Consider the following 21,791-nt stretch of genomic DNA (forward strand, 5'->3'; position numbering starts at 1 on the left):
CTCCTTGGGCAGCCAGCTCACATCTCCCTCGACTCTGATCTTCTTTCCGCATCTCTGCTTGGATTTCCCACCTGATTCTAAATTGCCTTGCAATAGGCCAAAACAGCTTTATTTATTAGCCAATGGGAGCAACACATATTCACAGCATACAGAAAGACATTCCACAGCAGGGAACTCTCATTTGCTGTACTTCTCAGAGGCTAATAGTGTGTGTTGATTTTATAGATCATTATATTTGCCTTCCTAATTATAATATACTTCAAAGATACATGTTCATAGGATATTTAATTCTTGCATACTGTTTGGGTGATTATAATAAGATCCACAGAGTCTTGATCAGTGGACCATTCTGGAAGTACCTTTCCCTCTACATTTCAATGTCTCTGGACTGTGATACATCTTAGAGTTGGTGGTGTGTTAATATTCATCACAATATCAATCAACAGTTACTGTCTAGGGCTGGGGAGGCGGCTCGGTGGGTAGAGCACTTGCTGTGCAAGCGTGAGAACCTGAGCTTGCATCCCCGCCTTCATCCCTAGTGTCGACATCAAAAGCTGTGCACAGTGACACATGCCTCTAATAGTCCCAGTATTTGGGGACAAGGAGAGGGCAGTTGTTGGCATGCCAGTTTGGCCAATGAGTGAGCTACGGTCTCCTTGAGATATCTATTCTCAAAATTAAACAAACAATGAAAAGGTGGTGTGTGATAAAGATGATACCCAACATTATCAACCTCTGGTCTCTACATGTGACATCTGCATGCCCATAAAGATGTGCGCACACACACACACACAGAGTTTTTTTTTTTTTTCCTTAGTGGCACATGAAATAAATGTATGTCCTACAATCAGTGCTGTTTTGGATTCGATGAAAGATTATAATTATAAAGTTAGCATGCAAATTCAACCTCCTAAGATAAATGGATTTTACAAATAGAAGTGAATAAACACAATCTTCTACACACACACATTCCCAAGCTTATAGTTTTTCTTAGCAACATACATAGTTTCTAGTACATTGACATCAGAAGCCAGCTATCAAAACAAATCTCTAGACATTCAAGAAAGCCTTCTGCCTTTTAAAGAAAAGATTAAAATAAATTAGAATTTATGATGGAAGCACATAAAAAATGTGTTTGTAACTCTAATGTGGAAACTGTCTGTAGATAATCTCCATCCTCTTCCAATGAAGTGGGGCCAGCTGGTGCCCACAGCATTCGCAGAAGCATCGTTAATTCCTCAGGATCCCTTCCCAGTAAGTTCCATTTCAAGCTGTAGCCTGTGGTCCCAACTCTAAGGAAGGCTGAATGAAAGCAGAGAATGTAGTGTTGCATCTTCCTGCCTCAGGATAAGAGACTGGGAACACGGTGGCTGGATGGTGATGAGATAAGGGAGCCAGGAGTGTTTTCTATGGAAGAGGATGCTCTCATTCGGCCGAGAACCTTAGTTGAGCATGTCTCATGCTTGGTGCTAGAAGTCATTAAGACACATTCTGTTTTCTCCTGGAGCTCAGAGGAGACCAAGAACAGATAGGTAGATGATAGTGTACAACAACAAAACTAGACCAGCACCAAGTCATCCTGCTTGAGGTGTTGCTGGAACCTGAGGAGAAATCACCAGCCTGCCGGGGGCAGCATCCAGGGGGCAGTCACTGAATGGATGAAGACAGGGGCAGCATCCAGAGGGCAGTCACTGAATGGATGAAGACAGGGGCAGCATCCAGGGGGCAGTCACTGAATGGATGAAGACAGGGGCAGCATCCAGGGGGCAGTCACTGAATGGATGAAGACAGGGGCAGCATCCAGGGGGCAGTCACTGAATGGATGAAGACAGGGGCAGCATCCAGAGGGCAGTCACTGAATGGATGAAGACAGGGGCAGCATCCAGGAGGAGAGAGTGGCCAGGATTCTTTCTCAGTGCTGCTGTGATGGCAGTTCACAGATGTCTTCTAGAAGAGGCCTAAGGTTGTCAGTCACTTTATATGGCACATCCTTAGTATGTGAGGCGTAGGGTTCCATCTCCAGGTCAAAAAGATAAATAAAAATAATCACAGGAGGAAAAAAAAAAAAGCCTGTTGATCTAAGACCCAGCACAAATCTAATTGATTTAATATTTGCACATCTAGACACTTAGTGTCAGAGTGTTAGATGATCACTTTTCTCTCCACCATGTAAAGTCTGTTCAATTCTATGTCTTTTCAAGTCTAATGTTTGCGCATCGCCCACGATCCTGGAGAGAAATGCCTGTTCGATTTGCTGATTTTGGAGTTCTTCATAGAAATGAATTGTCAGGAACTCTAAGTGGCTTAACCCGAGTCAGGCGCTTCCAGCAGGACGATGCTCACATCTTCTGTATGGTGGAGCAGGTAGGCAAGGACACTGGGGAGGGCTGGCTCCATAGACCACACTCAGGCTCTTCCAGTGGCTGTGCAGTGTGATGTGTATGTACCCTTGTCTCTGCACAATCACTGAGAGAAACCTTCCCTGGTCCTCTGGTTTAGAGTTAAGAGGCCAATCATTTCCCAGAGTGGAGTTTACTGTTTTCCTTCACTTACTTTATTAACTCAACTTCCACAAGTGGGGTATTTTAAGGGAACTTGGGGTGTTTGTTTTCAATGTATTGCCTGGAACTTAGTTTTATCTTTTCAGTTCAAATTAAAATTGCCATGCAAAGGTCATTGTCAGACACTGCCAGACAGTTTGACCTGGCATAGAACAATAGCAGGTGGAAAGTTAGCCAAGAGATTCTGTGCTGTACGACAAGTCTCAGGAAACTTAAAGGATTTGTTAAAATAGAATGTTTCCTGATTACTGAAATCACTGTAAAAACTAATATCAGTAATTTCTTTGGAAACTTTCAAATGACCCATAGATCAAAAGAGAAATCCAAAATAAGATTAGAAAATATGATCTATGCAATAAAAATGAAAACATGTGTATCACAAATTATGGGATACCATTAAAATGATGTCTGCAGGGACATTTACACACCCCAGCTTCTACTTAAGAAGCCAGGAAAAGAAAAAGAGCCAGTTACATCCAGTGTAAGACAAGGAAAGAAAGTACAGTGATAATGAGTGTGCTGGCTGGTTTCTATTTCAACTTGATGCAAGCCAGAGTTTGGATGAGGAATCCTCAACTGAAGAAATGCCACCACCAGATGGGCCTGTAGACAAGCCTGGGGTGAATTTTCTTAATTTATGGTTGGTATGGTAGGGCCCAGCTCACTGTGGGCAGTGCCACCCCTGGGATGATGGTTCTGAATTCTTATAGAAACTGAGCACGCCATGAGGAGCAAGCCAGTAAGCAGAACCCCTCCATGTCCTCTACTTTAGTTCCTACCTCCAGATTCCGACCATGGCTTCCCTCAGTGATGGACTGTGACATGGAAGTGTAATCAGAATAAACCCTTTCCTTCCCAAGTTGCTTTTGGTCATGGTGTTGCATCACAGCTATTGAAAGTTTATCTGAGACAATGGGCAAACAAGAGACTATTATTTGGTTCTTAAATTCCCCTCAAGTTTGTCACTGAAGGCTTGGTCCCCAGCTGGTGGTGGAAACATTAGGAATTAGAGCCTTAGGAGGTTAGGTCGTGGGGTGTACCTTAAAGGATCTTGAGTCCTAACCCTGTCCCAAGGTCATAACATGCAGCAGCCTTGCCCTACCTACTACAGGCTCCTTGCCAGGACGCTTGGACTGGTACAGTGACAGAAACAGCAGAGCCGACTGAAAACAGACAGATGAAGAGAACACCAACAAACCCAAAAGCCGGTTCGCTGAGACAATCGCAACATTTGTAAGCTTTTAGTCAGGTTTAAAGGAAAAACGCGAGTTTCCAGCCTTAGGAATGAGAGGTGTGATTGGTACAGACTCCGCAGATACTCAGGAGATAAGGCATATATTTTTATCACTGCAAAAAGACTTTATTAGACCAATAAATAAATAGACTAAGTTTAACTATTTGGTTAGAAAGCTACCAGGCCTTTTAAAGCTGCCAAAGTCCAGAGTCACATGCTTCAGGCATATTTATGAATAACCTTATGCCAATAAATTTGGCAACTCAGATAAGTAGACAAATCATTGAAAAATGCAAATGACCAGCCTTTGCTCAAGTAGAACTCAATGAGTAGCCTTTGGCCATCACAGAAATCAAATTGACAGTGCATGTTGGTTTTACTGACTCCAAACACTGAAGGAAATTCTAGACAGAATCTTAAAGAAAACTCAAGAGTCGTTATCAACTCCTCCTCAGAGGATTCTAGTACTCTGAAACAAAGCATGACAAAGACATTTCTAGAAAAGACTGATCTGGGTGTGGCACACAAAGGACAATGCATCTTAAGCAAGTAGACTCTGTCCTAGAAATGGAAGATATATAATATTAGATACAGGTGTAGTATTATAAAATGAGCCATTATAATTTACAATATTATCCAACTGAAAAAAAAAAGACTTATCTTGAAGCTGAAGAGATGGCTGGGTGGGTGGTCAAGCACACTTGCTGTTCTTGTTCATTCCTAAGAGCCCCGAGTTTGGTCCCCAGCATCCACATGGCCTCTATAGACACTGCATGCACATGATGTACAGACATCCATGTGGGAAAAACACCATAAAAATGATTTTAAAAAAGAAAGAAGGCATATCTCAATAGTTATTCTATCAGTGGATGCTAGAAAAGCACAGGGCAAAACCCAGCATTTGTTTCCCATTGAAAACTCTTTTTTTTTTAAAAAAAAAAAATTTATTTATTTATTATGTATACAGTGTTCTGCCTACATGCATGCTTGCAGGCCAAAAGAGGGCACCAGATCTCATTACAGATGGTTGTGAGCCACCATGTGGTTGCTGGGAATTGAACTCAGGAACTCTGGAAGAACAGCCAGTGCTCTTAACCTCTGAGCCATCTCTCCAGCCCTAGGCTCCACCGAAAACTCTTAAAAAAGAAGGAAGAGAAGAGGACTTCCTCAACTCAGTGGTGGGCACTTCTGAGAAACCTAAATCAGGAGTAAGATAAAGATGTCACCTCTCATTGGTTCTATTAGTAATTATTATCCTGGGGAGTCTCTTGATGTGAGAGAGATAAATAAGCAAATAAGCAAGAGAGAAGTCAGCAAACATCCAGATTAGGAAGAAAAATGGAAATGTTTTACTTGCAGATTATATGACCATGTCCAGTAGTGTTGAACCAGCCATGTACTCTCCTGTCTAGAGCCAGAGGTACCAAGCCATTGAGCAGCAAGGAGGAGCCCATTCATCCTTGGGAGTCCTGAAGAAGAAACTCCACTCCCACCCAGGAGTAACCAGGCTGGAACAGTGTTAGTAAAAGCAGCCAAAACAGTTTTCTGATCCAGAATCTTATGCTAAATGCCCAGGACTCAGAAATTAAAAACACTCATTGTGCTAACAATCAGGAGAATCTCACCTTGAGTGAAAAAGGACAACCCTTGAACAGCAACACTGTTCAACACTGTTCTCTCTCTTGCATCAAGAGATTCCCCAGGATAATAATTACTAATACAACTAATGAGAGGTGATACTGTTATATTGCTCCTGTCTCGGTTTTTCAGAAGTGCCTGTCATAAGGTTGAGGAAGTCCTCTTCTCTTCCTTCTTTTATTAAGAGATGACTGCCATGTTATCATTATCTGATGAAGGCTTTCAAGATTTGTGCTCTCTCTCTCTCTCTCTCTCTCTCTCTCTCTCTCTCTCTCTCTCTCTCTCTCTCTCTCTCTCTCGTGTGTGTGTGTGTGTGTGTGTGTGTGTGTGTGTGTGTGTGATATACACACACAGAGACCAGTAGAGGGTGTCAGACCCCCTGCTAAAGTTACAGGCAGTTGTGAGCTTCCTGATGTGGATGTTGGGACTCTGACTTGAGCTGTCTCTCCAGCTCCATGACAAAGATATTAAAGCAACCATTATAAGAATGTTTTGGGGAACAGTTATGAAACCATTTCAAACTAATGAGAACTATTCTAAGACTCAGAAAAGGGAAAATTCCAAGGAAGAAATAAAGATCATAGTGAAGAACTAAGTAGAAATTTAGTGAAATGTGTAATTAAAAACTAAAATAAAAGCTTAGTAATTGGATTCATGAGCAGAACAGAGGAGACTGGAAGAATCTATAGATATAAAAATAAAAATAGAATCCTAAAGGCAGGAAGTGAAAATGGGGAAGGGACTGGCCATGATGGACCTCCACCTGACCTCATGTCATCACCCTCTCTGCAGGGAGATGGGAGGGGATGGTAAAAAATGGCTGAGAACTTGTCAAATCCATTAAAAGACACAAACCTCCAGACTCAAGAAGCTAAGTGAGCTCCAAACAGGACATACCCAGAAAAATCTGTGCTAAAATGTGAGTTAAATGTGAAAAAAATTAAAAGACAGAAAATGGAAGGCAGAGCAAAGGAAATGAGTTACCTCAGAGGAGGAAAAAAAATCCAACTTGAATGACAGCTTCTCACATGGGGGTCAGCAGTGGTCCAGCCTTTTCAAGGACTAGAAGATAGGACTGTCAACCTAGAATTCCCAGCCTAGAGAAAATATCTTTCAGAAGTGGTGAAAAAGTCAGGACATCAGCTATCCCTCAGAAGGATGCTATGGGTAGAGAGTGGTAGGCAGAGTCTTAGAACATGGGGGACTTTAAAATTGTGAAAATAAAAATGGGCAAACATTCTGTTTTCCTTCTGAGTTTTCTAAGTCATGCTCAATGGTTGAAGCAAAAATATACCCTTGCCTGATGTGTTCCTAAGTATGTAGGGAGGAAATGCTTAATCAAATGATGCTGTTAATGGAGAAGGGTAACAGGAAGTGGAGTTTCTACACACATTTGAACTTGTAAATCATGATACCTGTAGGTTACAGTGCTATATAGAACCCAAAAAGAGACTACTAAAAACTTATGTGCAGAGATATACTAAGATGCCTGTGTATAAGTCTAAACGAAATTCTAGTCAGTGTTAGCAATGGAAGGTGTCATCTGCTGGTATTAAAGCCAGGCTTTGTGGGCCTGGAGAGATGGCTCATTGGTTAAGAACACTGCTGTTCTTGCAGAGGACCCAGATTCACTTCCTAGCACCCATATCATAGCTCACAACTATCTATAATTCCATTTCTAAGGGATCTGATTCCTGCTTCCAGCCCCTGTAGACGTCATGCATGCATGTGGTGCACATACATACAGGCAAACACTCATATTCACATAAAAAATTTCTAAAAAGCATTTAAAATCAGTTTTCATAACTATTTGACACAATTTATTGTTAAAAATACTGTAAATGAATGTAAGTTGGTGTTCCTCTTGAGTGTTTCATCTGCTTTAATTTCAGATTGAAGAAGAAATAAAGGGGTGCTTACAGTTTTTGCAGTCTGTTTACTCAACGTTTGGCTTCTCCTTTCAATTAAACCTGTCAACACGGCCTGAGCACTTCCTAGGAGAGACTGAGATGTGGGATGAAGCTGAAAGGGTAAGTATTGTGACAAATGCCTGAGAAACCACGCTTCCCTGGGGATTTCAACTGAGGAGTCAGGGCGTGAGTGTGCAGACTGTGGCCTGTGGCTAGCCAGTTCTCACCGCTACAGTGAGCATCTGTTCCACACCTGGAAGCTGACGTGGGTTTTCATTTACAGTCTTCAGTGCTGGTCCACCTTTTCCTAGAACATTCACAGAAGCTAAGCATGTACCAGGAGGCAGGAGAATGTGGGGCACTGTATGGAGAGGGGGACTGTTACTTTCATGTTGTCAGGCAGAGGTCACAGACGCAGGCAGGCTAGGCTTGAGCTGTAATAGGGTCTCTTCCTCATATGTACGCCTGCCCTGTGTCCTAACTACACTATTCTTCCCTCCCTTCTGAATGGAGAATCAAAGTCTATTGAGATCTCCTCCCCTGGGAAGGATGCTGACTCAGTTTACCTAAAAGTCGCATGGAAGTAGAGAGAGACAAAGAGGGTGCAGAGCATGGCTCAGCATTTCCACCTCCTCACACATGTCAGCTGTGGGGAACAGCATCTCTCTAAGGACCAGGACTGAGATGAGATGTGATGGTGGTGACTGTGCTCAGGAACTTCAACGAATTCATGGATATGAGCTCATAATGTGCAGAGTGCCAGGCAGGTGTGCAGCTGGTCTGTGTCTTCATAGTCCAGGCAGATGTGCAGCTGGTCCGTGTCTGTGTCATCATAGTCCAGGCAGATGTGCAGCTGGTCTGTGTCTGTGTGTCATCATAGTCCAGGCAGATGTGCAGCTGGTCCGTGTCTGTGTCATCATAGTCCAGGCAGATGTGCAGCTGGTCTGTGTCATTATAGTCCAGGCAGATGTGCAGCTGGTCTGTGTCTGTGTCCTCATAGTCCAGGCAGATGTGCAGCTGGTCTGTGTCTGTGTCATCATAGTCCAGGCAGATGTGCAGCTGGTCTGTGTCTGTGTCATCATAGTCCAGGCAGATGTGCAGCTGGTCTGTGTCTGTGTCATCATAGTCCAGGCAGATGTGCAGCTGGTCTGTGTTTGTGTCATCATAGTCCAGGCAGATGTGCAGCTGGTCCTTGTTTTGTTTTCATAGTCCAGGCAGATGTGCAGCTGGTTCTTGTTTTGTTTTCATAGTCCAGGCACTATGTCACCATCTTCATCATTCTGACTCTAGTCATTTAGAATTGGGTGGGTTATAGGCATTAGAGGAGGGATGGACCTGGCATGGGAACAATGGGCTGGAAGACTTGACGTTTTCTCTTTTTGATTGACATGCCTCAAGTTTAGCAGGCAAGCCTGAAGTCTCCCAGGAAAGTGGCGTTACAGGATAGACCTTTCTCTACTTCGGGGCTTTATCCCACACTGGCCACCTTTGATCATCTGGGAGTCAGTGACATGCACACCTAAGGGGTTTTGTTTATTGTTGCTGCATTGTTCATCATGGCTTTCTCCACGAGTCTCTGATGGCTTGAAAGCAATCCAAGCTTTCTTAGGTCGCTCTAGCCAGCTCTGCTCCCATTGCACTGTTCATCCTGTCCCCAGAGGCCTGATAACCATGTGGTGACCTCTGCTTCATAGTCTTCTCCAATCCTTGGCCTGTCTTTGGATTTTTAATACTTGGGGAGCTCCAGGACTCTCCAATTGCTGTCACAAGGACTCAGTTTCTCTGTCTAGTACCCCTTCTCCTTCAGAAACAGTACAGTCAAATAGGGACCTCCCAAGCCTGTGAAGTACCTCTGTGCAGGTGGTTTTTCTTGGTCCTAAGAGAGGGGAGGCTGCTCCTGTAGAGTTAGGTCCACTAGGGATGTTGCTGACATCTCAGGAATGAAATTCTCTCTGTCAAGAACACACCCTGACTGGGATCCTGGAAAAGCCCACCATGACCCCAGGAATCAGTTTCTTGATAATTTCAACTGCAGCTCAGAGGTACCATTGTTGCCTTGACTTCCCAAAGAACCCCTGTATTACCAAGTGTCAAGCCCTTCCTTAGCTCCAATATATGGGATTATGACAGGAACCTGGGTGGAGTTTTGACATATTTTGTCTCATGCTTTCCAGGGAAGCTGACCCAAGGCTTCTTCTATTAGTACTTATCTGGACACCCATTCACTATAAGTAAGTGCCAAGCATCTTTACCATAGGCTACGTCTAAAGCCTGAACTGGCCTAGGCTGAAGGCTGAAGTGAGGTTCCATCCCCATACCCCAGTAACTCATAAGAGTTGCCCCCCAGTTGAAGCAGAGGCCAAAGAAACAGAAAGGGAAGTATTGGCAGTCTTCTGTCTCCACATCCCACCCACCACACACACAGTGAGGAAGGGGAAGCAGGGCCCAGGCTCTCATGCCTCATCATGTGTGAAGCCCCACCTCCAAGGAGACAGAGGTCTCAGACACATCACAAGAGACACATTGTTCTGCTTTGTTTTTATCAACTTGTCACAAACCTAGACATATCTTGGGAGAGAGAATCTCAGCTGAGGAATTACCTCCATCAGATTGGCCTATAGGCATGTCTTGTGTCTGTGGGACATTTGTTTGATTGCTGGTTGATGTGGGGACCCAGCCTACCGAGAGTGGTGCCACCCCTGGGCAGGAGGTCCTGGAAGGTACAAGAAAAGTAGCCAAATATGAGCCTCAGAGCAAGCCAGTGAGCAGTGTTCCCCAAAGGCCTGTGCTTTGGTTCCTGCCTCTTGGCTCTGACCCTGACGTCACTCCGTGACGGACTATGGCCTGGGACTTGTAAGGTGAAATAAACTGTTTCCTTCCTCCGGTTGGTTTTGACCATGGATTTATCACAGCAACAGAGAAGCAAACTAGGAGACACCTCTGTCAGTGTGCAGGACAGAGAGGCCGCACTGGAAGGAGTGCCTCTTCTGGAATCCCGGACCCTTTATGAGAGAGTGCATTGTTCCAAGTGAAATGTACACACACGTCAGAGCCAGAGCCATTGTGACAGCCGTGCACTGCCCTCACTCGGCAGTTGATTGAGGGCCAAAGACAGGATGTAATTAATGTGTGTAGGTACTTATGAACTATGTGGCCAAAAAGATGAATATGTAAAAAAGTAGAAGTGTTTAATGATCTCTTTTTTAATATAAAATAGCAACTACAGAATAGCTTGATGGAATTTGGAAAACCATGGAAAATGAACCCAGGAGATGGAGCATTCTATGGCCCTAAAGTAAGTAGAACATGTGCCTAAAAAAGAGAGAGAGAAGGTTAAAAAAGTGAAAACTGTCTCTGAGCAAGCATTATTTAATTTACAGATTGATATACAAATTAAAGATGCTATTGGCAGATACCATCAGTGTGCTACAATTCAGCTGGACTTCCAACTGCCGATTAGGTTTAATCTCACATATGTCAGGTGAGTGATTCTAATATCTTCACTATTTGTCAGAAGATCGTGGGCACTATTGAGCTCTCATGTCTGTGTTACGCACTATGCATTTGTTTACTTCTATGCAATCTGGGATTTTCCTCACTCATCTATATTGCTAGGTCAAAATGCTCAAGGCTGGGTACGTTATAAAGCAACGAGACATATTTGGCTAAAATTCTGGCAGCTCTAAAGTCCAAAGAGCATGGCAGAGGCATCTGGCACAGGTCTTCTCCTGCTTCTCAGCATGGCAGAGACAAAGGAAAGGAAATAGCTCTGTGTAGAAGACAGCAAGTGCAGGAGTGCCCTGCTTTATACAACCTTTCTTGAGAACTAACCTAGTTGGGTGAGATCTACAGTAATCCATTCCTGGGGCGTCCCCCTTGACCTAATCACTGGACCTCTTCAATCTGCCGCCTCCCCAGCATTTTAGTGATAGAGTGCCTGCTTAGCCTTTGCCAGGCTTTGAATTCAACACCCCCCCCCCAAAGAAAAACAAATGTTTCCCAATATTTCTAATGTCCAAAGAGTTTTATCAAGGATTCTGTTATGCTGTTTTCTTTAGCTTATTTATAGGGTAGACGGTGTTTATTTAGAATACTGACCCAGCCTTGCACTGCTGAGATAAAGCCCACTTGATCTTGACCTGCCGTTAGTCTGTTGAGAGTGTCTGAGCGCATGATCGTACAGGAAAGTGCTCTGTACTTTTGTTTTCCTGTACCAGCCTTGGTAGGTCTCAGTATCTAAGAATGCTAGTCTTTTAAAACAAGTGGGAAGTGGTCCTTTCTGTTCTGTTTTCTGAAAGAGATGAGGTAAATTTGGTGTTATTTCTCTTATAGATAATTGGTAGAATTTCCACTGAAACTGCCCACAGCTCTAAATTTCCCTTTTGGGGAAAAAGAGTTATTGTCATGTTTCAAATCCTGTAATTTTCATAGAATATTATTTCCCATCAGGGTTATTATAATAAACAACAATAAGCTCTTTTCACTGAGGGATGAGTGAAGGGCAACTAAGTCATCCATGCAAGCTGTCCATCCTAGGAGTGCATGGAGGGTAGAGAGTAGGAGAGCATTGGTCTGTACACAGATCAGAGGTGCTGGTGGTTAGAAGCAGGTGGTGTCAAGGAGATGAACCAAGTGGTGGTCTTTGTGTGTCTTCTGGAGAAGGGCTGATGTGATTTGTTGAGGCCTAGGGAGTAGCAGAACGAAGCATCACCATGACTGCATGCCTTAAAATAGCAGGGGTGGGGCGGGCGGGCTTACTGTGGAGACACACCACGTTAACCTATTGCGCACACAGCCTCGCAGAAGGAGGTCAGACAAAAGTCAAGAGCCACCCTGTGAAATGATGCAAATACATCTCCCAGTGATGATAAGGAGCATTTGTCAGCAAACAACAACAGCATCTCAACAGAACCAGGGAGGCGGTGAATATGTTCCCTGTTTTATTACTGTCCAGAATTATCCCAGGAGTGCAGATAGTCAAAGCCTTTGTGCAAGCTCTCATGTCTAAAATCCTGCGAATCAAATGGAGAGGAGTCAGAGCTAGTAACAAAGTAAGGGAGCGATCAGTGACTCTGGAGTGGCCTATCCAGTCTGCCTCCCTGCATGTCAGCAGTCAGCTGCTGAGAGAAACAAGACAAGATCATTTCAGAAGTGACAGAGGGCGTGATATTTAATGGCGCTCCCATCGTGAGATTGTATCAAAGGCAAAACAGTTACTTAAGAGAGGTTCAAACCACGTTCTTGGAATGGGAGGAATCAGTCTGGCGGAGTTACTGGCTCTCTTTTAATCTACATACAGAGTCTAATCCACTGAGATTGTTTGGAGAGACTCGGTGGGTATGCTAAGGCTTGTTGGCTAACGTAGGTATGTAAGCATGATTTTCTGTTCTAGTCGACTGAAATGATGATGAGACAGAAAATGTTGGATCCACAGAGGCCTGCAAAGAGGCTGTCCTACTTCCCTTTCACTTCCTACACAAAGCAGCAAAGAACATTTAGGAATATTCCATGCCGCTCCAGCTGTGGAGTAGGTGACATCTGCACAGGTCCACACAGGACTGAGTTCAAGCTGCTCCTGAGTGTCTCCTCCCCACACTGCAAGCTCTCTGGGATCTCCACAGACTAATGCCTGAGCCTGCAGTGACTGCAGGAATGATCAGCAGTGACAGTGTCCAGTTTTAACACATGTGAATTGGGGTTAAGTGAGGACCTCTCCGTATTTGTTTGTCTCGGGTGTGTTTCAGAAGTAGCTAACTGCTACAATTTTGAGATAAAGTTTCTTGGAAGAACTTCTTCGGTGTCGTGGATTACACGTGCTGAGCAAACTGAGCTGTACCTTCTGAGAGTGCGCTCACAGATCTTGGTGCATCTTGCTTCATTGAAGTTGGCAGACACAGTTGGCGTCATCATTTTTTTCCTCTAGGGGAATGATGAACTGTAAAGTCCATGTCATGATGGTTTGTGGTCTGTGAGGTAATTTGACTGGTGGAGTTCCACAGTAATATCAGGAATATGTGGAAAAATAAGGCTTGCAGTGGGGCAGTGGATGAGGGGAGGACTGGATTAAACAAGGCTGGCTGTGAGTGGACGTCTGTGGAGCTCAGAGACGTGCGTGGGGTTCACTGTACCACTCAGCTTTTGTGTGTTTGCATGTCCACTAGTAGAGTGATTGAAAAGTAGGTGGAAAAGGATTAGTGCGTAAGGCAAAGTCCCGAGGAGAGCTGCCAATAAAAACAGTTTCCTGAAGGAGACACCAATGAGTAAATAACAGACAACGGAGAAGAAGGCAGGAGAGAAACTTACTGCCGGCCTTAGGAAAATACCTAATGTGCGTTTTTCGTTTTCCAGTAAGGATGGGGATGACAAGAATAGGCCTGTGATCATTCACCGTGCCATACTGGGATCTGTGGAGAGGATGATAGCCATTCTCTCGGAGAGCTACGGGGGAAAGTGGTAAGTGACGTGGAGGGAACGAGGGGACTCTCCAGAAACCAGTTCTCAGCTAAGTTTCTTCCTCATAGTTAGCAAGTGTCCACACAGCAAATGGAGAATTCGTGTTCCATTTGCAGACTGAAACAGAAGAACGCGGCCAGAGTGACATAACACTGTGCTGGTATCCTTGAAGGAACTCGGACTCTGTTGAAGAGTTCTTTCCCCCTTTCCAAGCCCACCAGAGGTTCAGGTGTTGTCAGGAGAACATGTCCTGTCTCCCATGGTTCCATGTCTTACCTCTCTGCCTTCCCTTTCAACTCTGATGGTTACCTGGGGGATCCCTGTGGCCAGCGGCCCACATCTGACACACACAGTACCCCAGCACCCGTGCAGAGAAGCTGCCCCAGCAGTGTGGGCCCAGTGAGGAAAGGGAATGTTCTTGGGGGCCCCAGCTTCGGGTCCTCTCTCCTGGATGGAGAGCTGGCCATAGGTGCGGTGAGTGGGTGCCATTCTGATCGCAAGGCCAAAGATGGAGAAGTAATCAGATTGAGAAATGGGTGACCGGCTTGGGGGAAAGGAATGGTGTTGATATCACCCATGGGCATGTGCTGGATGGTCTTATGTCAACTTGACACCAGCTAGAGTCATCTGAGAGGAGGGAACCTCAGCTAAGAAAAAGCTTCCAGATCTGGTTGGAAGGCGTTTTCTTAATTATTTCTTAATTAATGGTAGGGAGGACCCAGCCCATTGTGGGTGATGCCACGCCTGGGCTGGTGGTCCTGGGTTCTATAAGAAAGTAGGCTGAGCAAGCCATGGGGAGCAAGTCAGTAAGCAGCACCCTCCACGGCCTCTGCATCAGCTCCTGCCTGCAGGATTCTGCTCTGTTTGAGTTCCTGTCCTGACTTCCTACAGTGATGGACAGTGACTGACGTGGAAGTGTGAGACAAACCCTCTCCTCCTCAAGGTGCTTTAGTCATGGTGTTTATCACAGCGACGGAAACTAAGACAGCGCTGGTGGTGGCATTGCCCAGTGAGCGGCTCTCACTGTTGAGGAGTTTTTGAATATTCAAGAGGACCCAATCAGTGGTTGATGAACTGTGACCAACAGTGGATATTCATGGACTCCACCTCACGAGTGTGACCTAACTAGGTTCCACATTGCTAAACCTCTTCTGAGGACTCAGTTCTGATCACTAGTGACCAGTCCTAATCCAGGGGAGCAGCAAGCTAGTTTGGGGCAGTTGATTGCTTTGGGTCCCTTTCATCATGCGAGGCCAATGCCGAAGGATAGTGACTTCCTTAGAAAAGCTGGCAGCCCTGGCTGTTGCTTCGTTCTCTTCTGCCAGCAGTGCCCTGGGGCAGTTTCTTAGCAGAGAAGTAAAGGAGTGAGCTGGCCTCCCTGGACTCGCCAACCCCCGTGCTTAGAGACAACTGCCTCACCAACAGCCATAGCACCGGCTGGTACCAACGGAACACCCTGGGATGCTGATGCTGCAAACCAGCACCCACTCATGGAGCATTAGCTCCCCACTGCTCACGGAGCTTAGTTCTGTCCTCAGAATCTGCTGTCTCCAGAGCTACGGTCCCTACAAACAGTCCAGCTCCCACAGTGGACAGCGGGTGCCACTGCCAGGTCCACTGCCTCAATCCCTCTGAAAGCTCTATGTCATTGCATCAACCTTGCCAGGCGATGCTGCCTTCTCCATAACGCTGTCCCCAGGCAGCATGCTGTGCTCATCTGTCTGAGCAGTAAAAGTGAGCTGGGAAATTTCTGAGCTGAGCATCTCGCAAAGGCCCTGCACAGCTGGGTGTGTCCCTAGTAACTGCTCTAGAGCAGTGTGCTGTGGTCTTGCAGAGCTTCTGAACTGTTAGTTCTGCAAAGCCGAAAGTGCAGGCATGAGGACGCGTGCTTCTGAGTATGAATTATGTTTCTATTTCTGGTTTAAGTGGGTGGAAAGAGGCGAGGTGATGGTGTCTTGTACTAGAATGGAGTAGTGAAGTGGGCCAAGACCTAAGGGACGCTGGTGGCATGGGGACCTGCAGAAGGGGACAGAGGGTGATGCTGTGTGGAGTGACCAGGCTCTAATCCTCACACCTTGTGCATTAAGACTTCAAATACCTGCCAGATTCCTGATGAAAATGTCTCTGAAAATGAGGTTCCCTGGGGGATGTAGGATAGGGATAGGGTGAGACCAGAGCGTAAAAGGAGACATTTACCTTTCACTTTATACACTGCTTATGAGTTTGCCATGTGATTGATTATGTTTGTTTTATGTATGACTTTATTTCTGTAATTTAAGAAAAAAGTATGTGACTGTGTGTATTCATAAAGCAGCAGCTGGCAATAGTCCCCACTGCACTCCATTCCACCCTTAAACTAAGTTCTCAACACCCCGAAGAAGAAGGGAAATGTGACTCGCATTCAACATTGCCCTCTATATTTTTTAAAACAGCACTGTACTGTGACACAATCATAGGTTCACATGTAGTTGTAAGAAGTAATACAGAGAGAAGTATAATTTGCCCCCTTCCCCCGTGGTTACATGCTGCAGAATTATACAGTACCTCACAACCAGGACATAAGCGTCAATGCTGCCAGCCCTGTTCAGATGTTACCTTTCCACCTGTGTTCAGTTCTGTGCACGGGTGTGTTTAGTCCATAAGATTGAGTCACAGGTAAACATGAAGTCATCGTCACCAGTCATGGTGCTGACTGAAGAGTGCCATCATTGGCAACAACCACTTGTGCTGTCCTTTCATGGACACACATGCTCTATCCCACTGCTATCAACGAGTCCAGCAACCATACCCCTGGTTTTCTCCACAGTTCTGTTAGTTCAGGAGTGTCACATAAATGGGGTTGTGCAGTATACAACCTTCTGACTGCTTATTTTTCACTCTCTAGAACTCGAGAGCAGTCTTCGCTCTGTCAGTTCACTGTGGTTGCTCTTGATATTCCGAACTGTGGTTGACCATGTTGGACTGTTCCCATGCTGAAACACGATTGGCTGTTTTCAGCCTGGAGTGTTCTGAGTAAAGCTGCTGTGGGTATCAGTGTGAAGGTGCTGTGTAGACACAAGGCTTCTGGGATGGATGCCGAGGGAGCGCAAGAACATGTTCTTTTTCCTCTCAAAATTACAGGTTTCCTTTTCCGTCTTTTCTTTTTTTTCTTTGTTTTTTCTTTTTTCTTTTTGAGACAGGGTTTCTCTGTGTAGTTTTGGTGCCTGTCCTGGATCTCACTCTGTGGACTGGCTGGCCTCGAACTCAGAGATCTGCCTGACTTTGCCTTCCGAAAGCTGGGATTAAAGGTGTGCGCCACCACCACCCAGCTTTTCTGTCTATTCTTATTATGTCTTCCAACTTAATAAAGTTTTGTTTGCTTCTGCGCCGTTTTACCAATACCTCTGTCTTATAACGCTCACCTTGAGAAAGTGTTGCTTACTTTTAATTGAAATGGCTTTGAACATACATATTTTACATATTTTTCAGGCCTCTCTGGCTGTCTCCTCGCCAGGTAATGGTCATCCCTGTAGGTCCAACTTGTGAAGATTATGCACTTCAGGTAAGATTACAGACATTTAAAGTGTACAGTAACTTGTCATGTATGCTCTGTAGGTCATTGACTTGAAGTGTCTTCCATGTTGAGGGTAATGTCTAACCAGCGTGTGGATGACAGCCTGTGCTCTGAGTCGTTGACGTCGGCAGAGCTGCGTCAGAAATGCTTTCTTGATGCTTTGGAGAAATGGGTGCTGTTGAACACTTCCCACTTGCTCTTTCCCATGTCTCTTTACTGGGGAAGAAACCTTGTTATCTGCAGCTTTTAACAACAGATATTTATTACCTTACTTTCAGGGGAGAGATCAAGAGTGGGAGGAGCTTAGCTGGGTGGTTCTATTTTTAAACTTTTTTTAAAAAAAAAATATTTATTTATTTAGTTTGTTTTGTTGTTGTTGTTGTTTTGTTTTGTTTTTTAAGACAGGGTCTCTATGTAGCACTGGCTGTCCTGGGACATAGACAAGGCTGGCCCTGCCTCCTGAGTGCTGGGATTAAAGGCATGTGCCACAACACCTGGCCCATTTATTTTCTATGTACGAGTGTCTTCCTGCCTGTCTGTATGTGTACCATATTTGTGCCTGGTGCCTGGAGAGTTTAGAAGAGAATACCAGAGCTCCCGGAATTGGGAGAAGCGGGTCTTGAGCCATGATGTGTGTGCTGGGAACCAAATCCAGGTCCTCTGCAAGAGCAACACTCGCTCTTAACTGCTGAGCATCTCTTCAGCTCCCTAGCTGGCTGCGTCTAGCACGGCATCTCCTGAGGCTGCAGCTAAGGACACAGGCACCATGCCCATGTGTGAGCTGCTTCTCAGGCTCTTGTAACGCCCTCCGGAACAAGGGATCTGGAGAGAGTCAAGTGGCAGGCTTTGCCTACCTAGATTTAGTAGTAATGTGCCCTCTTTTCCACGCCTCTCTGTGACTCCCATAGACCAAGTCTGAACAAAGTGGCAGTCGCTGCACAGGGTGTTAGTACTAGGAGATGGGCTGCTGTGGAGTCTGGCTACCATAAATGACAGAATGACAGAGATCCCTCTTTCTTCTAGGTGTCCAAGGAATGCTTTGAAGAAGGCTTTATGGCCGATGTGGACTTAGATGACAGTTGTACACTGAATAAGAAAATCCGGAATGCACAGCTGGCTCAGTATAATTTTATTTTGGGTAATTTAAACTCATACATTTTTTTTCAGATGCTTGACTTGAGGCTTTACTTAAAGAAAAAAAAAAAGGAGGAATATGGTGTAACCACTTACCACAAATTGACTGTTGAATTGTAGTGCATGCAGAAGTGTCCTGCGGCTCCACGTGGAGCCCACAGTGCAGCGTCCCTAGCTCCACATGCACTCCGTGGCACAGCGTCCCCAGCTCCACATGCACTCAGTAGCACAGCGTCCCCAGCTCCACATGGAGTCCGAGATGCAGCATCCCTCACAAAAGTAGACATTTAAGCCCAAATGGAGACAGGCGCCAGGATTACTTCTGCAGTGGGATTGCACTGCTTCTACCGCCCCGAATGCAAAGCCCAGATGCTCCCCTTTGATTTTCTGGTTTATTAGAAGCTTGGGTTAACTATGTAGATGTAGAAAGATTCCACGTTTTAAATGATCAAAAGAAAAGATGAATACATAACATTATTAGAGACATGAAATTGGGCACAAAGTCCAAAAATTTGGCTTTAAAAAATGAAACAAATGAAAATCAACCATGAGAAACCATGAGAAACTGATTCTGACGTGCCTAGAGGTGTGGTATGGCTATGTCCTGAAAGTTAAAAGGTTCTGTAGCAGAAAGAAAAGAGAAAATGCCCGAGTTCTTCTGTCACTGGGTGTTCCCTGGGGAAGTTTGCCTTGTAGAACTGAGATGTTTCCATCGGGCTTTTTGTTGTGTTAGAAATCTCGTATTATCTGATTGGAAGGGAACCAGAGTGACGGCTGACAGAAAGGTGGGACTCAGAGCCAGGCTATTGAACGAGTAACCAGGAGCTCAGCCCTCGCTAGGACCGCGTCTCTCCGTTTCTGTTCTGGTTTGCTCTGATCCTTTTTACTTTTAAATAGCTTCTAATTCCACTTAACAGTTTCTTCTTCCTGTGTGGAAAGAAACATGGATACTGATTCCTGCATCTTCTCACAGTGTGGGTTACTAGAGAGAACAGGCTTTCCCCCACATTCTAGAGAATTCTGGTTGGCTTGCCTGGATCCAGCCACATGATATTTCCTTGGAATCACCAAATAGGATAGGAAGAATCAGATGTCCATAAACACTCCCTTCCCATTTGTGTCCCAAGACCACACAGTGTATTCTGGAGTAGACAGGAGATGGGCTTAGACACTTAACTACTGAGGGAGACCCTGATGCTCACTAGACTGAAATTGAGTAAGTAATATGGAGGGAGAAATCAGGCGTGTATCAAATGACTGTTAACTTAATGGTTGGTAAATTGTTAATTTTAAAAATGTTTCTTTTACTTTCTTTTCTACAGTGGTTGGTGAAAAGGAAAAGATAAATAATGCGGTCAATGTTCGAACAAGAGACAACAAAATTCATGGAGAAATTTCAGTAGCTTCTGTCATTGAAAAATTGAAGAACCTGAAAAAATCACGTACTCTAAATGCTGAGGAAGACTTCTGAAGCCTGTTCCTTGTGCGTCTACATTTTCCTAACCACTTACAATATTAGTACTCTAAGAACCTTGGGGCCACCGGTAGGCCTTGAATGAGTTCACCTAGAAGTAAAATGATTATTTGATATATTCAAATTTTTAATTCATTGTGTTCTGAGACTAAATAGGAGAAGCTGGAGAAATTCACAAGAGCTCAAGACTTCAGAGAACTCACTGGCAAATGGTATTCATTCGAAGAGGGAAACACTAGTGAGAAGTATCAAAAATTATGCTGTGTTCTTTTTCAAAAGACATGCTTCCAGCTTGGGGGGCTATAGGTTTGTGACTAGAGCATCTGCCTGGCGTGTATGAGGCCCTGGACCCCATCCCCAGCCACGACCACCTCTCACCCAACAACAAAAATATACTTTAAATAAAAGCCCACGGTCCCTTTTGAACATGGGGTTGGGGATCTTATTTTCTAATATACATGTCTCAGGTATTTTTATGGCTGTTTTACTAAAGTTTGCACTGAAATTTCACTTCCAATATTGGAATTGTTACATCGTTTAGCCGGCAATGATAAGAGAAGTACTAATATTGTGTTAGTGGCAATGGACTATGAACCTCAAAGAAATTTTGTGGAATCTGTTATTTGCATTGTAGGTTAAGAGTTGCAGTTTTAATGCTTCTAAATTATAATTCCTTATTTATCGTTAGAAAAAAATAAAGTCCCAAATAAAATGCATCACGTGGTGTTCCTAGGACCTCTACAGTGTATATGCCATGCTAGGTTGCTTTGCTAGGGTTGGATTACTGCTTTCATGGGGTGTTTCACTTATTTGCTGAATCAAGTGTATTTCTGACTTTTTTTTTTTTTTTAAATTAGACAGGGTCTCAACTATATAGTCCTAGCTGGTCTGGAACTCAGAGATTTGCCTGTCTGTGCCTCTGGACTGTATTTCTGATACTTTTTATTTTATTTTATTTTGTGTGTGTGTGTGTGCGTGCGTGCGTGCGTGCGTGCGTGCGTGCGTGCGTGCGTGTGTGTGTGTGTGTGTGTGTGTGTGTATGACTGTTTTGTTTGTATGTCTGTGCACTTCAGGAGTGCCTGGTGCCTGCAGAGGCCACAAGAGGGTACCAGATCCCTGGAACTGTATGGATGGTTGTGAGCAGACACGTGGTGTGGGGAATCGAACCTAGGTCCCCCGAAAGAGCAGCCAGCGCTCTTGACTGCTGATTCACTCTCCAGCCCCTGTATTTCTGATTTTAAATGAAAGGATTTAATTAGGTCCAAACTGTACTGTCTTGGAACCTAATTAAAACAGCTTTATGCCAAAGAGAATTTAGTCACAAATTTATTTCAGTAGATGCTGCAGACTTCAAATTAGATGCAGAAAGGAATCTGTCTTTAACATATTAATCATCTATCTTCCTGGGAACGTGAAGAATGAAGCTTAAGTTAGTGTCATAGATGAGATCAGTGTGATGGTGTAGAGTGGAAATTGTGACGATTTTTAAAGCTAACATTTATTTCGGGGTTTGTTGAATGCCAGACACCATTTCATGTAATTTTTCACTTACCAGATGTGCAAGTGGGGAAATGGGTAGTTTGAGGACCCCAAAGTGCATGTTAACAAAATACAGGCATAGAGAAGAGAGGCAGATCAATAACATGTTTCCTGAGGTATGAGTGATGGAAACAGTGCAGGTCAATGCGAGCAGCTCTCCTCTCCATGGTTGGTGGTCTCTCATGGTTGGTGGTCTCTCATGGTTGGTGGTCTCTCTTGGCCAGGCAGGGCTGGGACTCTCTTACATGAAAATCCCAAACCCTTGGCTCTTGTCCCAGGCCCCTGAGGCCTGACC

The 21,791-nt window shown here is 44.6% G+C and overlaps 1 protein-coding gene across 2 annotated transcripts in view; it reads left to right on the top strand.

The window, feature by feature from the left end:
- The window catches only part of Tars3 (threonyl-tRNA synthetase 3), a 52,392-nt gene extending 31,719 nt beyond the window's left edge, over positions 1-20,673 (top strand). Inside the window, exons 12-19 of one of the 2 annotated variants that reach the window (XM_076544441.1) lie at positions 2,202-2,364; positions 7,326-7,463; positions 10,561-10,638; positions 10,724-10,824; positions 13,692-13,796; positions 17,265-17,337; positions 18,373-18,487; positions 19,806-20,673. In XM_076544441.1, coding sequence (XP_076400556.1) covers positions 2,202-2,364; positions 7,326-7,463; positions 10,561-10,638; positions 10,724-10,824; positions 13,692-13,796; positions 17,265-17,337; positions 18,373-18,487; positions 19,806-19,954 — 922 coding nt within the window. In that variant the 3' untranslated portion in view covers positions 19,955-20,673. The remainder of the gene's footprint in view (positions 1-2,201; positions 2,365-7,325; positions 7,464-10,560; positions 10,639-10,723; positions 10,825-13,691; positions 13,797-17,264; positions 17,338-18,372; positions 18,488-19,805) is intronic. The other variant, XM_076544445.1, reaches the window with a different exon arrangement.
- The last annotated feature ends 1,118 nt before the right edge of the window (positions 20,674-21,791 follow it).

The sequence above is a fragment of the Peromyscus maniculatus genome, chromosome 1 (genome assembly GCF_049852395.1).
Source record: "Peromyscus maniculatus bairdii isolate BWxNUB_F1_BW_parent chromosome 1, HU_Pman_BW_mat_3.1, whole genome shotgun sequence".
NCBI classification, from domain to species: domain Eukaryota; kingdom Metazoa; phylum Chordata; class Mammalia; order Rodentia; family Cricetidae; genus Peromyscus; species Peromyscus maniculatus.